The sequence below is a fragment of the Primulina eburnea genome, chromosome 3 (genome assembly GCF_022965805.1).
Source record: "Primulina eburnea isolate SZY01 chromosome 3, ASM2296580v1, whole genome shotgun sequence".
Lineage (NCBI taxonomy): Eukaryota > Viridiplantae > Streptophyta > Magnoliopsida > Lamiales > Gesneriaceae > Primulina > Primulina eburnea.
The window spans coordinates 15403397-15420414 of NC_133103.1; the positions used below are offsets into that span (position 1 = coordinate 15403397).

Consider the following 17018-nt stretch of genomic DNA (forward strand, 5'->3'; position numbering starts at 1 on the left):
CTGGACTTGACTCAACACCAGTCTCAGCACCAGTATTAGTTTCCAGTAGTCCTTCAGTGTCATCCTCTTTTGATTTCCCTGTCAAATCAGCAAGATCATCAAATACCACATTGATTGACTCCATCGTTGTTCTAGTTCTCAAATTGTAGACACGATAGGCTTTACTATTCACAGAATATCCAAGGAAAAGACATTTATCGCTCTTGGAGTCAAATTTAGCAAGGTGGTCTCGATCATTCAATACATAGCCAACACAACCAAAGATATGAAAATATTTAAGGTTTGGTTTTCTCCCCATCAAAATTTCATAGGAAGTCATAGTGGATCCCCTTCGTAAGAAAACTCGGTTCGAAATATGGCATGCAGTATTCAAAGCCTCAGCCCAAAAGCGTTTTGACACACTTTTGGAGCTAAGCATAACCCGAGCCATTTCTTGCAGGGTTCTATTTTTCCTTTCTGCTATTCCATTTTGTTGAGGAGTCTTAGGAGCAGAAAACTCATGTGTTATACCCTTTTTGTCACACAGGGATGAAAAATGAGAATTCTTAAACTCCTTTCCATGATCAGTTCTAATTTTAACCACCCTTAAATCAAACAAGTTGGTTATTTTTGCATGCAGTTTTTTAAAAACATCGAAGGTCTCAGATTTTTCTCTAAGGAAGCTTACCCAAGTGAAGCGCGAAAAATCATCAACACAAACAAATGAGTACTTCTTACCGCCCAGGCTTTCAACTTCGATTGGTCCCATTAGATCCATGTGTAGGATTTCAAGGCATCGTGTTGTCCCGAAGTGTTGCAACACCGGGTGAGCAACACGTGTTTGTTTTCCCTTCTGACAAGACCCACAGACGTACGTATTATCTGATCTTAAATTGGGCATACCTCTTACAGCTTCATACTTGCTCAGATTTTTCAGGATCTTGAAGCTTACATGACCTAATTTTTGATGCCATAGGTCCAAGTTGCTTACCTTGGCACTACGGCAATTATTGCCTTCGCCCACGAGATAGCAATTGTCAGCAGACCGGGTTCCTGTCATCACACAAACATTTGCATTATTAATGACCTCACACTTATCTTTATTGAATCTAACATGCAAATTTTCATCACAGAGTTGACTTATGCTTATTAGGTTTGAGTTAAGTCCTTCAACATGGAGAACATTGTGGAGTATGGGAAGCCCGTCAACATTCAGAGTCCCTTTGCCTACAATTTTCCCTTTGGCACCTCCACCATATGTCACCCGACCACTTGCAACTTCAAGATAATCAATGAGGTGTTCTTTAGATCCCGTCATATGACGGGAACACCCACTATCAAAGTACCATGCTCCTGAAATGTTAGTTTTTAACGAGGTATAAATAACATTGCATAGAGTTACTGTTTTGGGTACCCAGATTTTCCTTGCAGGGGGTTTCTTGATTCCAGTATTGTACTTGGTGTTGGAAAACACCTTATGCAACACTTCATTTGAATGCCAATACAAGTAATCGTTTCTCAGTTTGTAGCAGAAGGGTCTGATGTGCCCAGGCTTATGGCAGTAATGACATATAAAATTACGCTTACTTTTATTGAGTCTTGCTGATGAAGCACACTTTTTAATTCGTGACGCCCTTGCTGAGGAGTGAGCTTTTGGGAATGAAGTGGATGAATCAACAGACTTCAGTTTTTGTTCAGTGCTTGGCTTTGGAGTGGGGACAGTTTTTGGAGGCATGTCCGTTGATAAGGGGTCAGTACAATCTTCTCCTTTCACAAATACTGTGGTCTTTGAGCGAGTGTTGGACGACTCTCCATGCTCATACGTGCTTTCAACATAGCCAAGACCAGACTTACTCCTCGATCCCATGTTCAGCATTGTGTCAAGCTTTGAAGAGCTTGCATTGAATTTTGCAAGTGTTTTTGATGCCTTTTCGAGCTCATCTCTAACTTTACATAGTTCAATGTCCTTCCTACTCAGCAAAGTTTCAAGACGTGACAAGTTGCTCTTTAGATCAGTATTCTCTTTTGTGAGTTTGGAGTTTGTCTCATTTCGTTTAAGCCAGTCATCATAGAGTTCTTCGTACATCATCTGGACAGTTTCCACAGTTAGTTCTTCTTGATCAACTTCCTTGATGTCTGTACAACCTAAATTTCCCAGAGATTTGATATTAAGGCATAGTGATCTTGAACTAGTGTTGCGACCCGGTGTTGCAACACAAGTGGCAACACCGAGGGGATTAACCTGCAGTCTATACATATCATGATGAACAGCAGAAAAAGAGGTACAATCGTCTCCTTCCTTGGAGCCGTATTCCTCATCAGTGTCTTCGTCACTCAGTGTGGCTGTCATGATTTTATTCCTCCGAAGCCGATTGGCACACTCGTTGGCGTAGTGGCCAAATCCGGAGCATTCTCGGCATTGGACTGAATCAAGTTTCTTTGTTTCCGGTCGACCTGGGGTTTCATTCCTAGATTTGAAATTTCCTTGAGTAGGAACAAAAGTTTTGTTTCTTTCAGTGGGAGTGAATGAGGGTTTCAGTGTAGACACAGGTTTCTTTTTGTCTCTCATCCGCTTCAAGTAGTCGCCAAATTTCTTGGTGATCAAGGATATTGTTTCTTCACCTAGATCAGACTCATTTGCCTCTTGAATTAGGTTGTTTACAGAATCATCGGTGGTTTGCAGGGCAATTGCTTTTCCTTTACTTCTTGTCTGTAGCTCTAAATTCATCTCAAATGTTCTGAGAGAGCTGATTAGTTCCTCCAGATTAAGCTTAGAAGTGTCCTTGGATTCGTCAATAGCACAGATTTTGATATTAAACCGCTCCGGAAGAGATCTCAGGACCTTGCTAACCAGTCTTTCATTTGACATAGAATCACCGAGACTACTGGCCTCATTTGCTATCTCACGCAATCTCCGATCATATTCCATAATAGTCTCGTTTTCCTCCATCCTTAAACTTTCAAATTTAGAGGTCAACATCCTGAGTTTGGTTCTGCGAACACTCTCTGATCCTTCGCAGTGCTTTTGAAGAATATCCCAGACTTCTTTGGCGGAAATGCAGTTGGTGATGAGACTGAACATATTAATATCCACCGAGGTGAATATCGCATTTAGCGCCTTGGAGTTGAAGTTCGAGGTTATAACTTCATCATTGGACCAGGAACTTTCAGGTTTGCTACGACTGTCTCCATCACCATCAACTATCTTCGGCGGGGACCATCCATCCAAAACACGTTGCCATGCCCTTTCTTCTATAGATTTGATGTACACTCTCATTTTGACTTTCCAGAGAGCATAGTTCGAACCATCTAGGACTGGTGGTCTAAAAACCGTGTTAGACCCTAGTGAATCCATTGAGCTATTAGTGTATTTCCTGCAAATAGCAATAAACCAGAATCAAACACTTAGTGTATCAAGTGATGGCTCTGATACCACTTGTAAGAATTATTGCGCATTAATTGTCAGGAAATAAAGATTAAAAACTTGTATGTCAGAATTAAGTGTTGTGGTTGGTGTTGTCAACACGGCACACAACACAGCAGCGGAAATTGACTGATCAAATTATAAACTGAGTAAAGTAACTAAAGAGCAGGATTCAATTATGCACAAGTACTAATACTTGTGCAAAGCCTCAAGGCAACAAATTCACTAGAAAAGTATGTAAATCGTTTACACACAAAACAGATACTAGTGAGAATAACGAAACATAAATTCCTTGACACGCCAAGGAATTAAACGACATCAAATAAAAACTTTTAACCCAAAACTAGATGTTACAGTCGAACAACTGCTGAGTACACCAGAACGAGAGTATCCTTCTAGTTTAAGCGATTCCTCCCTTGATCTTCAACTTTGTCAAAACGTCGTCAAGAATCTCTTCAAGGTGATTTTGTATCTACCTCACAGTTCTTACTGCACACCCTTTTGATTGATGATGTTCACATATTTATTTCTGCATCACGATCTTTCACGATTCTCTAAATCTATAATCAAGGAAACAAGTGTGTTAAAAAAGAATCAAACTCTTTTTCAAGATATGGCCTATCCTATAGACATTTTCCCTGATGAATGAGTATCGATTTCTAAGGAAACAAATCATTTATATTATCTAGAAATGCAAAAATAAAATCTCAGTAAAATGTGGAATCAACAATTCCTTTCAAAACCCACCCACAAAAACAATCATCACTTCTCAATTCCATGGTTGCATACCAGAAACATGTTGAAAGGATGGATCGAAACGGAAATCAGATGAAATGGAGGAGCTGGAGAAGGAGCTGAAGCTGGGCGAAAGCGCAATTTGCCTAAGCTCCTCTCTTTTTAAAACGGCTCCAACCAGTCGCTCCCAGTCGTCGTACACCTTCGACATCACTTTGGCTTTGAAGTCACTCTGTACTTCATTGTCCATAAAATAATTTTTTCATCAATCGAAGCACTGCACATTTAAGAAAATTATGTTTTCTCTGCTTAACATTTATTCTTAATTTTCAATTTGAAAAGACATATTGACATGAGAAATTATATTTTTAAAATTTGTGAGCTCTTCGATTCTATTTTTCAGTTTTTTCATACTATTATAAACACAATATTTTATTTTTAATGAATTTTATAATTTTTATATATTTAATTTAAATTATTTTTATTAATTAATGTCTATAAATTTGTGAAATTTTTGATATTTTTTATATAGATTTAGAAAGACTAAAAGTTGAAAAATCATGATAAAATATTTAATATTTCAGATATAACTAATAAATTTTGTGAGCTTTTCAACCCTATTATATATGAGTGAGTCTCATGTGAGACCGTCTCACGGATACTAATTTGTGAGACAGGTCAACCTCACTCACATTCACAATAAAAAGTAATACTCTAAGCATAAAAAATTATACTTTTTCATGGATTACCCAAATAAGATATCTGTCTCACAAATTAGACCCCTGAGACCGTCTCACACAAGTTTTTGCCATTATATATTTCTAACTTTCCTATACTGTTACAAGTAAATTAGATGATTATAAAATAATATTTTTAGGAACTTAAGAATTTTTTGTGTTTAAATTGTATTTATTAGTTAATATCAAAAAAATTTATGAAGTTCTTGATAATTTTATGTAGATAATAAGAAATATTAATTTTTTTACTTATTCACTTATGACAAAATAATAATAAGAATTACATTTATTATTTTGAACTTTTCCGATGATGAATTTTTTTTTTTTTTTTTTTGCTTTTCTAATAAAATATCTATCTACATTTCTTTTCTGAAGAAATTTTTTTCCCTAATATATTATATGCTCTTGAATTTTCATGTATTTTCTCTTAATTTTTTTATCAAGTAATTATATCAATAATTTTAAAATTAATATATACGACACATCTATTTTAATCACTTAATTTTTTCCAGTTTTTTATATTCTTTATACTTCAAATTTCAGGAGTTCATTCTTGCTCGTTAACAATTAATTCATACACTTAATTATGTTGCGAAATAGCTATAATTAATATATATAATATGTGAAGAAACCGAGTGAGAATTCAAAAAAAAAAAAAACACATGCAAGCATCAAATACATTAATAAAAATCAAATCTGATGATGAAAAGAAAACATGAAAATTATATATGATGATAACATAACTGAATTTAATCGAAAATAGAATGAAAAATAAAATAAAAAGATGAAAAAGATATCGAAAGATTTAAAAATCGTACAAGAAAATGATTGAAGAAACTTAATCATGGTTGTTTTAAATGATAGATAAATTGTGAAAAATATTTGTTATTAAATAATTTGTGAAAAAAAAATATGTATCTACATTAATTTGCAAATTTACGGTCAATATGTATAATGTACTTAAGTTCATTACTCAAGTGCAATATACGTGTTTCGCCGCTGACAGTAAAATAATGTTATTATTTCTTAATTAATTTACCATCTCAGCTTTATTCATATTGATTGATAAAGAAGATATTTTCGTAATGGGAAATTGGTTGACAATGGTGAAAAAATTGGTACACCGTTGAAATTAAAATCATATGGGATAACCATGAAATCTGAGGGAAAGAGAGGGAGTCTTCTCACCCTCGCAACTTAAGACAAATGAAACAATAAACATAGACACAAGTTTAGAATAAACAAACAAAATGTTTTTATATTCTCATGTTTTGCTGACAGATATTCCCCAAGCAAGAAATTGTCATTCCCACCATCATGGGATATTTTTTGTGGAAGCAACTTTGCTTATTGTTTGACAATCTTGGCCTATTCAATTCATCAATACATATAAAATGAGTGCAAGTAAATATAAAATACATGTTGGATTCTTCCACAGCGATGTGATTCATGCGCTCTGGATATCTGAAATGCAACTGACAAACTATAAAAGAGTATAAACATCATCCTAAATCACCAAAAATTCGGAAACAAAAACAGGGAGGGGCAGGTAAAAGGGTAAAAAGAAATATAATTTACAACAATAAAAACTATCGATCAAATACAAAGTTGCGAGTCCAAACCACGAACGGAGAATCATCTTGGCCCAGATAATTCATCGGGACGAATATTCGAAGTGGAGTCGTTAATTAACCAATTACTGCTAGGGTGAAACGTATGATTGAATTCTTGACGGAACATTTCTTCCTTCTGCCATTCCTCCCACCTCTCAGCCAAGCCATCACCCTCAAGCATCCTCACGACTTCCGACATCCTTGGACGCTCCAATGGAGAGCTCTGCGTACAGAGCAGAGCTACTTGGATCAGCTGTTCCACCTCTTCGTCCACATAATTACCTCGAAGATCCGCATCGACCAGCGTCTCCAACTTTTTTTCCTTCAAAAGTCCCCTGACCTGACACTTTTCAAATATATGCAATTTCATGTATGAACTGAGATGAACCCTGAACAGTAATTGAAATGTTTCGCGGATACCGACCAAATTCCAAACTAAAATAATTTATAGTCTCCGTCGGACCAGACCACAGGTCAAGACCTTGTCGGAACCAGTAGATTGATCCCGACCCTTAACTGTAATTGGCATGGCCAATTCACAAAACCATCATTTCCAGCGAACCAGGTTTGGTTCACAAGTGAAACATGGTCATCTCTAGTTTCCGTGAGTGTAAAAACAGATTCAGCATCAAAAATTCCAAGAAGCTATGATAAATATTAAAGACTCATCGGTACAAACAGTAAAAGTGAAATAATATGGCTCACCCAATCGAGTAACATCAAATCATCGTTATTGGCAAGCCGAGCAAGATTAAAAGCTCTCTGACCAGTGATCAGCTCAAGAAGCATGACCCCGTAACCGAAAACATCAGTTTTCTCGGAGCATCTACCAGTGGAGAGGTATTCGGGAGCAATATGACCAATTGTTCCACGAACAGCCGTGGTAACATGAGTATCCTCGGAGTCCATAAGTTTGGCCAGCCCAAAGTTACCTACAACTGCTTCAAAGTCCTCATCCAATAATATACTCGCAGCTTTGACATCCCGGTGAATGATCTTAGGGTCACAGTGGTCATGCAAAAAAGCAAGTCCCCTCGCAGACCCCAATGCTATCCGTTTTCTTATTTGCCAATCAAGGGGAGGTTGAGATTCAGGTCTTTCTACAGTAATGCACCAATAAGTTCATTAAAAATATTAAAAAATACATAGTTCGGGCTGTACTGGACAACCGGCACATGATCCTCTAGAATCACGTAGTATTTCAACAATACTGTTTTCAGCTGCATTGGTTTGGTGCTAAATGAACTGAATTTTCTAGATAGTGTCTGAAGCAGTTTATATTTAACAATCTCTAAATCGAGGCTTTTATATCAAAATGCAAACATAACATCTTAACTTAAAAGAACCGGCACATATCAATCAAGATGTGCAACATTCAATATGAGAATGATTTTAATAAAATGCTTTATAACCAGATACTCAGCTCTTGATGAAACATAAAAATGACAAACCCAGTAAACAATATGAATAGCAGATCAAGTGTACCTCTCAAGCACGATGCAACACTTCCATTAGCCATATAAGGATAAACAAGCAACCTTTCTGTAGGAGTCATGCAAAAGCCACGCATGCGAAGTAAATTTCGATGCACAGCCAAGCTGATCATTTCCACTTCTGTTTGGAATTGAAGCTCCCCAGGTTGATTGTGCTTTTCTTCCAGTCTTTTTACTGCTACTAGAGAACCATCAGCTAACCGACCTTTGTAAACCTTACAAAATCCACCTCTGCCAAGGATATTTTTATTACTGAAATTATCTGATGCAACTTGCAATTCGCGTAGTGAAAATCTTTCGAGCTGTCCCAGATGTACTTCTGGATGATCATCAGCAACAGTAATACACAAAATAAGCGAAAATCTAAAAGCTATACATTTGAAGATGATATTTTCATCCTTTTTCTAAATCCACAAATTACCAGGACCATCAAAGAAATGTTTCTCTGGCTTCCTTCTACGATACCAAGCAAGCACAATCGCAGGGGCAGCAAATAGACGGGGACAATGTTTTTTATTTTTTTTAATGATAAGAATGCTTGTTTGATTATATCACAAATATTTTGGCCATAATACAATGTTGTTCTTTTTATATTTGTATCTATACTCACATATTTAAATTTAAAAAAAGCTTCAGTAATTAAAAAGGAAAATGGAACGGGCCTGTTGATCCAACTCCTGGAGTTCGACTCGGCTCATGCCAGTTCAAACAACAATTAACTTATACTAACCAAGTAATTCGAGTTCCGTACGTCGTGCCTAAGAAACACCAAGTTAAACTAATCCAGGACGAAAATATGAGGAAAGGATATTCTTACGTTACTTAACAAGATTAGAAATAAAAACAAAGGAAATATCGCCAAACTACAGTGATTCGAGGAAAATTGGAATACTTGCTAAAAAATAAAGACTCGAATTGCTAAAGTCGTCACTCTGCCAATTTTTATCAGAATCTGGTTGCCCACTTTGCATGGTTTGAAACGTGATTAAGTGGGTTAGCCACAAAAATGGAAAGAAACCCACCCACAAAAACAATCATCACTTCTCAATTCCATGGTTGCATACCAGAAACATGCTGAGAGGATGGATCGAAACGGGAATCAGATGAAACGGAGGATCTCGAGCTGAAGCTGGGCCAAAGCGCAATTTGCCTAAGCTGCTCTCTTTTTAAAACGGCTCCAACCAGTCTCTCCCAGTCGTCGTACACCTTCGACATGACTTTTGCTTTGAAGTCACTCTGTAAATGAAGAATCGTTCCATGTTCACTTCATTGTACATAAAAAAATAATTTTGAAATCAATCGAAGCTTTCATTTAAGAAAGTGATATTTTCTCTACTTAACGTTTCTTCTTAATTTTCCATTTGAGAAGGCATTGACTTACATTTTTTAAATCTAACGTACGTCACTGTACGATTTATAATTATGAATTTTTTAATATATCTTTATTTATTTAAATCATCAAATTAAATCAATAGTTTTTTTTAATGAATTCTTTATAATTTATTATTCAGCTTAGTTGACTTTTGAGATCAATAGTTTTTTTTATTGAATTCTTTATAATGTATTATTAAGCTTAATTGACTTTTGAGATTAATATATATTGAATTCATTAATTTATCAATGATTTTTCTTAATTGCTACTAAAATTTGTAACTAGACTGAGTTGATTTCTTCATGATTTCTAGTGAAATTTTAATATTTCTATCTTATTTTTTCTTTTATTTTACATATAAGTACGTCACTTTTGCAACAAATTGATTTTTAAATAGCCGTTTCTGAAATATTAATATTTATGCTTAAAGATTAGGAGGTGTCCCATTAAAATTTTTTAAAAGGAACAAATACAGTTATATTTGACATCATATATAATCTATTCAAGTTTTCATTTGTTTGTAAAGTTTGATGATTAGATATGCCGTTTATTTTGCATTAATGTGTAATGCAGCCACTCGATTCTTTCACACAGCTAAAATGGAGTTTCAGATTTTTTATTTTAGAGAAAAAGAGGAACTATTGACTTGTTCAATGAGAGTAAAAAATTGTCAAATTTAACACACTAAAATTAGTTTTTATTTACAATGTCAACCACACAAAATTACATATTTTTTTAATCATATTTAATTTCTTATCCTATAAAATCAAATATTTAAGAGACCGATTGAAGCACCAAATCACAAGAATCAAGATTTTTAGAGTTAAATTTTTTATCATAAGACATAATATATAACTTTTGCTTATTCTTTCACAATCTTGGCCTATTCAATAATGAGTGTGCTTTATCATCAAATATGAAATACATTTTGGGTTCTTCCACACCGATTCCTGCTATGGATATCTGAAATACAAAGTTACCAGTTCAAACCACCACTGGAAAATCATCTTGGCCCAGATAATTCATCGGGATGAATATTCCAAGTGGAGTCGTCGATCATCCAATCAGTGTTCGGGTGGTCGAATTCTTAAAGAAATCTGGGCCACGCCATCAGCATTCTCACGTGATGCCACCCGGGTCGAACGGTGGAGTCGGGTCGGGAACTCTACCGGGTAAGCTATCAAGAATACGGAAAGAAATATGAGCTAAGACGGCGAACTAGAAGGAAGGTTCTTCGTTTGTTTTTGAAAGATCTGCGGATAAGAAAAACAACCACGTGAATGGGCGCCGGAGGGGTCCCCGGCGTGGCCACTCCGATGCTTAAGTCAGCAGGGTACTCAAGCAATAGAACCAATGTAGCCAAGTGATAGCTGTGATATTGGTGTGAAATAAATGAGAGTGTTAAATGTTCATTAATATCTGAATGAATGAATAAATGCAAACCTGGTATTTATAGTGGAGGAAATAATGATGACCTCGTTTTTTGGGATGTGCGCATTAAATATACTAGGGTGGCTGATTATACCCTATTGTTCTGACATGTCAAATCATATACTAGTCATATCCCATCTGTCCAGTCACCCATTAATGTTAACCAAAGGAAAACAAGTCGGCCGCGTGCATTTTGTTAAGTCAACGTCATTAAATGCTTCCCTCGCATCGAGATGTCAGAAGAGATAGTGGTGCCAGAACTCTGGTGCTATGTCCTGAATCAACCACTCGGGAGATGGGCTGTCCTGATCCGGGCATCGCTCATGGGCCTGACCCATGACCCGAGCATTCTCGGGATCCATCAACTGCCCGGGACATATCGGGGCATCATCACTCCCTCCTTAAATAGTCGGGCTAGAGTCTACTCGCTGTCCCGATTAGTCCCTCATGCCCGGTCAGGAAAGCCATTTTGATACACCTTCCGGAATGAGCATAGTTACACAGACGTCGGTATATGGTGAAGACTCGCGAGGTACATCAATCAATCACATCTCCCACGTTTTTATGTTTTCGAGGATGATTTATCGCAATATTTCGATATGCGTGCACGTCTTTTCAACTTTCTGGTGCAATTTCCAATGTCCATCCTGACCGTCTATGTATCCAAAGATTCGAAGGTTGTGATTAGCCCCTTGCTATTATAAATATAGCAACGTCTTTTTTCCCAAGTCACCATTAACTAGTTGGTCATAAGAGTCAAATGGCGAGTTCCAGTAATCTGTCGAATTCAGACATGGAGGAAATCTCATGGCGGTTGATTGGGAAGAAGAAAACCGAGATAGAAGATGAAGTGTTCCATAAGATTGTTCGTTACTGGGAGAAACTTCAGAGGTTACAACTTCTCCACGAGACCGGGGAAGCAAATGCTTCTAGACTGGTGGTAAAGATGGAGAAGTACCGGGAACGTCTGAATGTTACCGAGGAGGTGAACATCTTTGAGGGCGACTACATATATCAACTGATGTTGCACAAAGAGATGAGAATCCTATCGGGCATTACGAGCACCGATAGCTTCCAGAAGTCTTCCACAAATGAACTGAGAAGATGGAAGACTATGTGGGTACTCTTTGTAGAAGAAGAATACTCTGATGTAATTAGTAGAAATGCTAACAAATGAATAAAATTACTCTTCTGTTTCACCCTCGCTTTGTATTTTTAAGATCTGGTCTGGGTCTTTATTACTGAATACCTGCTGAACAAACCAAACAAAGGTATCCAACTAACAATGGTAATGATTGATCACCGGCTTCGCTTTGAAACATTACGCTGGGCCCTGGCACTCTCTTAGAGAGGATACGAAGCCCCAAGGCTTGTGATATCCGGGTAGTCATAATGATGTATGCATTATCATTAAACACTATTTGGGAAACCTTTCATATTCGGGGTCGTTTCGATAACTGCATACGCTTTTTGGTCTATCCCACATAGTTTTCGAGGCCTTTATTGATCGTTCACGTGCACTGGTTTTAATGGCTATGATACATTCTCCTTCCCAATAAATGACGGCATGCTTTAATTAACCTTAGGCTCTTCACATTCCCTCATCTCAAACGTCTTTTCCTCCCTCTCCTATAAATAAATTGGTGGATAAGATGCACCCATATCAGCAGAACAATGTCAAGCTCCAGCGACTCCAGTACTTGCAGCAGTGCCATCTCTTCTGTTGGTGTGCAAAGTCAAATCCCAGCGGAGTTACGTCCCTATGTAGAGCTTTTCAAAAAGAATGTCGACGAGTACATTCTGGCCAAATTCATATGTACTTGGCATAAGCTTCAATTCATCGGCCTACTTTACTTGAACGGCACAGTCCTCACTCGTTCTCAAAGGATGGTGATGAGGAAATACAGGCGGGAGCTAGGGGTATCCCGCATTGAAGAGTTGCTGACTGACCAGAACCTGCTGCATGCCATGCTGTGGAAGGAATGGCGGCATCTAAATAAGGTTTCGAACACCGATTCCTTTGTCAATCTTGGCATCCAAGAAGTTACTGACTGGATGGATGAGTGGAAAGGTCGAGTGGCCAATGAAATTTCTGTAATACGACGCCGACCATTCCCTTAATGAAATTTAGACGATTATTTCTTGCGTCTTCTTTTAATTCTTTGCAAATGTTTTAACACAAGCTAAACTAATCATCACTCCGAAAACCGAAAAAGGTAGGCTTAAACATCTCAAAACGCCGGGTCCCCATGCTGTCCGGGCTTTTTAGCCGGGTGATGGGATCCTCTGCTCCCGAGTTATCTCGTAAGAGGCCGGGACTTTGCCTCTTCAATAATGGGTAATAGAACCATACGCGATGTTCTCATTCTTGACCATGATAGAAATGTTCTATCGGGGTGTATTGCCTCTTTACTTTTCCATGCATGGATATAGAAGAATAGTCCCTCGATGAATCGGAAAGTCCCGGTCTTTTAATATAGTGAGTATCCACCTTTCAACCTCGTATTTCCCGGGATATGAGTAAGATCGAGATATCACGTCATCTTAATCCTCCCATTCGATTTCCCAGTCGAGTATCGTGCGATCATAATGATGACATTCTGTTGACGCGTTGTCAGAGTCTGTTCCTATTTTCAGTTATTATGACGCCTCGATTTTAACACCCGTCTTTTCAACTTTTCCCGCCGAATGATGCCGCTCAATTTCCAAGGCCGATCTGGTTCGTCCAATTCTTATTTAAATCAACGGCATAGATTCCAACGTTCCCCTATATATAGCAGTACACTGATTTTTCGAAAACTACTTGCAAAGTTATTCTTCGGCGAAGCCCTGCTTGTTTTCTTCCTCGATCTCCTCTGTAGATTTCTCCGGCGATCTCTCTGGCTATCAACCATCATTCTCAATTCCTCTCAGTAAGTCTCTCTTTTCTGTGTCTTATTTGCTTCTTTTCCATCATGTCCAATTCCACCTCTTCCACCTCTGGCAAAAATGCTAGGGGCCTATCGGAGGACAATTCTCCCACCCCTTCTGACCAGTCTGTTCAGATTCCGAGGGGTATTCCTACTATTCCCTCTCGATCTTTATCCAAGAAGACCGCTAAAGCGTCTTATTCCCGACCCCTGGGCTCCCCGAGTAGAGGGAAGGATAAAATAACAGGGCCCTTCTGGTTTTCTACGGTGACTTCCACTCTCCGTCCGGGTAGTTTAGGAGACATCCGGTCCCTGGGAGCTATTCCTTCTACTTATGACATTAGGATTCCCGGACCTAATGACCATCCTGATACTCCTCCCCCCGGATACCACGCTTTCTTCCTTGAGCAGCTTAGGAGTGGTCTTCGTTTCCCGGTTCATCATTTCTTTGAAGGAGTTGCTCGATTTTTTAACCTTCCTCTCAATCATCTTCATCCCAATGCTTTTCGTATTATGGCAGCTACTTTTGTTTTGTTTCACATGAAACTTATTCTCATTAACTCCTCCATCTTTCATTATTTTTATTCTTGTCGATTTAATGATGGGGTTTTTTCTTTTATGGCCCGGATGCACTATCGGTTTTTAACCGACATCCCTTCTTCTTTAAAGGGATGGAAAACAAAATTTTTCTTTCTTAAATTTCCGACTCTCCCCACCTGTGCTTTGGGGTTTCTTCCTTCCATGCCCAAACAACCCGAGCTTCCCCGAGATTTCAAACCTCTTCCTCCTTTTACCGATGCCTGGGATGCTTTAGGAAAGCAATCCTTCTTATCTTCAGTGCTGATTGGGTCGAACAATCTGGCTTACTACGGGATCGGGTCCCGGCCTGAAGACCCTGTAGATCAGATCATCGACGGGTTTGATCAACCCGGGTTGCAGGCGGGTAAATCGCTTTTCTTGGCTTTTTTATTTTTTTCGTGACTTTACTTTCCTGACCCATTGTGTCTTTTGATGTAGCCGAAGAAGATATGATCAGAGCGAGCTTTCAAGAGGCTGCTGCTAAGAAGAAAACGGAGCAAAAGAGAATTAGAGCGGAGAAAAGGGCGAAGGAAACCCAGGAACAGGAGGAGCGCCGGGCCAGGGAGGCAGCCGAAGCTGGTGAATCAGAAGCACGACGAGCTAGGGAGGCAGCTGAAGCTCAAGAAACAGAAGAACGCAGGGCCAGCGAGGCAGATTTAGCCCGGGAAGCAGAGAGTAATGCCCAAGCAGGGGCCACTTCTCCCCGGGTGGGGCCTATCTCTTCGGGAGGGGAGGAAGACTCAACTTCCCTGAACCGTCGCAAGAGGAAAGCCACCATGGAGCCACGGGTGGAGACGATAGTGGTGGAAGATGAGCCCGAGGGGATGACCCCTTCTCCTGCTTTGGCTGATCCTTCTGCAGGCACTTCGGCGACGAGGCCTCTGGTTCTCCCCAATATTTTTGGGGATACCATTAGTTCAGATCTGCTGGGGGTGATCGGGAGCTTCCTCCGACCTGACGAGGTGGCACATCTTCAGGGAATGCACCCTAATATGCTTCTGAGCGAAGGAGCGGCCCGGACCTTCTCGGTAAGTTCATTTTTTGGCTCCCTCTCTCTTGCTTCTTCCTTTTTCCTACAAATTTTCCTGACCTTTTCATTACCAGGGTTTACAAATGTTACTTCATGGGCATGAACGAGTGGCGAAGATAGCCAAGAGAGCTAATTCCCAAACCAAGGCCGCTCAGGGAGCGCACGGCAAGCTCCAAGAGGAAGTAAACCGGATCAGGGAAATTCACGAGAATGTCCTGGCCCGGGAGAAGGCCGTTTGGCAGCAGCAGATGGACCTGCTCCAGGCAGAATTATCTGATGCCCGGGCGGAGGCGCAGTCGGCCAGGGCAGAAGCAGAATCCTCCCGTGCCCGGGCTGAGGATTTCGAGGCGTTAGCTGCTGAGTCTAGAGAAGGGGTGTTGGCGGCCAGAGAAGATGCAGAGTACCACCGGTCCGAGCTGAGGATTTTCAGGCAGCTGTGGACCTTTTAAAGAAAACCCAAGCAGAACAAATGTCACACTTCCTGAAGTCTTCTGACTTCAAACAAATGCTGGCCAGAAAAGCCTTCCCGTACTTCGAGCAAGGTTTCAACAAGTGTTTGGAGCAATTCGAGGAAGCCGGCCTGGTTCCAGCGGATATGGAAGATTTCCCGGATTTGGAGAAGGCTGCTGCATCTCTCCCAGATGATGACAAGGAAGATATGGATAAGCAGGACCCTCCTGCGGAATAAAGAACTTCTTTTACTTTTTTGTAATCTATACATGCATGTTTCTTTTTTTCGATTTTGCTTTGTTTAGTAAAATTTCGTAATTTCGATTGCTAAATGGGATATGGTTTACCCGGGTCGGGTATAGGTCCCTGAACCTAAAATATAATCCGGGGTACGGGTCCACCGGGCCAGGGTACGGGTCCCTGGACTTAAAAGATAATCCGGGGTACGGGTCCACCGGGCCAGAGTACGGGTCCCTGGGCTTAAAAGATAATCCGAGGTGCGGGTCCGCCGGGCCAGGGTACGGGTCCCTGGGCTTAAAAGATAATCCGGGGTGCGGGTCCGCCGGGCCAGGGTACGGGTCCCTGGACTTAAAAGATAATCCGGGGTGCGGGTCCGCCGGGCCAGGGTACGGGTCCCTGGACTTAAAAGATAATCCGGGGTGCGGGTCCGCCGGGCCAGCCTGGACTTAAAAGATAATCCGGGGTACGGGTCCACCGGGTCAGGGTACGGGTCCCTGGACTTAAAAGATAATTCTTTCGAGTAATTTCCTTCATTCAATGTAGAAATAACAGATACAAATATTTCTTAAGCATAATACTTCTTTAACTGAAAAGCATTCCATGGCCTTTTAAGAACATGTCCTTGAGGATCTTCGAGGTAATAGGCCGTACCAGAACTGACTTTTCTGATTACTCTGAAAGGCCCTTCCCATTTGGCTTCTAGCTTCCCCACATCACCCACCGGTTTGACTTTTTTCATAACCAGATCTCCCACATGAAAATCCCTTTTTCGGACGTGCTTGTTATAGGATTTTATGATTCTGCTGCGATAAGCTTCCATCCGGATGACCGCGCGATCTCTTTTTTCTTCCACAAGGTCAAGCTCCAGGGCTCGAGACAAGTCATTGTTGCTCGAGTAAGATTCCACTCGAGTGGAAGATTGCCCGATTTCTACTGGCAAGACTGCTTCAGATCCATAAACCAGACCATATGGGGTTTCCCGAGTGGATGATCGAGGAGTAGTCCGATAAGCCCATAAGACGCTGG

At 39.8% G+C, this 17018-nt stretch overlaps 2 protein-coding genes across 6 annotated transcripts in view; both read right to left on the bottom strand.

Moving 5' to 3' along the window:
- LOC140826908 (BRASSINOSTEROID INSENSITIVE 1-associated receptor kinase 1-like) overlaps positions 1-17018 on the bottom strand; it is an 85400-nt gene that overhangs the window by 16552 nt on the left and 51830 nt on the right. For 2 of the 5 annotated variants that reach the window (XM_073189448.1, XM_073189449.1), the window contains exon 1: positions 4193-4369. The exons of 1 other annotated variant lie outside the window; for it this stretch is intronic. In XM_073189448.1, coding sequence (XP_073045549.1) covers positions 4193-4349 — 157 coding nt within the window. In that variant the 5' untranslated portion in view covers positions 4350-4369. Of the gene's footprint in view, positions 1-4150; positions 4370-8402; positions 8453-17018 lie in introns of those variants that run through there. 2 more of the 5 variants (XM_073189453.1, XM_073189450.1) reach the window with 2 other exon arrangements.
- LOC140826909 (BRASSINOSTEROID INSENSITIVE 1-associated receptor kinase 1-like) lies at positions 6423-9275 on the bottom strand. Its single transcript, XM_073189454.1, has 4 exons — positions 9046-9275; positions 7974-8300; positions 7194-7588; positions 6423-6828 (listed from the first exon to the last, which is right to left on the bottom strand). The coding sequence occupies exons 1-4, from the start codon at positions 9194-9196 to the stop codon at positions 6511-6513; spliced, it is 1191 nt and encodes a 396-aa protein (XP_073045555.1). The 5' UTR covers positions 9197-9275; the 3' UTR covers positions 6423-6510.

Excerpts from the sequence above, each read along its gene's own strand:
- LOC140826909 (XM_073189454.1), bottom strand. The coding sequence starts at position 9,196 with ATGTCGAAGGTGTACGACGACTGGGAGAGACTGGTTGGAGCCGTTTTA. Across the intron at positions 8,301-9,045 it reads ATCCTCTCAGCATGTTTCTG|AAGTACATCTGGGACAGCTC; the intron begins GTATGCAACCAT and ends ATGATCATCCAG. Across the intron at positions 7,589-7,973 it reads TGTTGCATCGTGCTTGAGAG|AAAGACCTGAATCTCAACCT; the intron begins GTACACTTGATC and ends GCATTACTGTAG.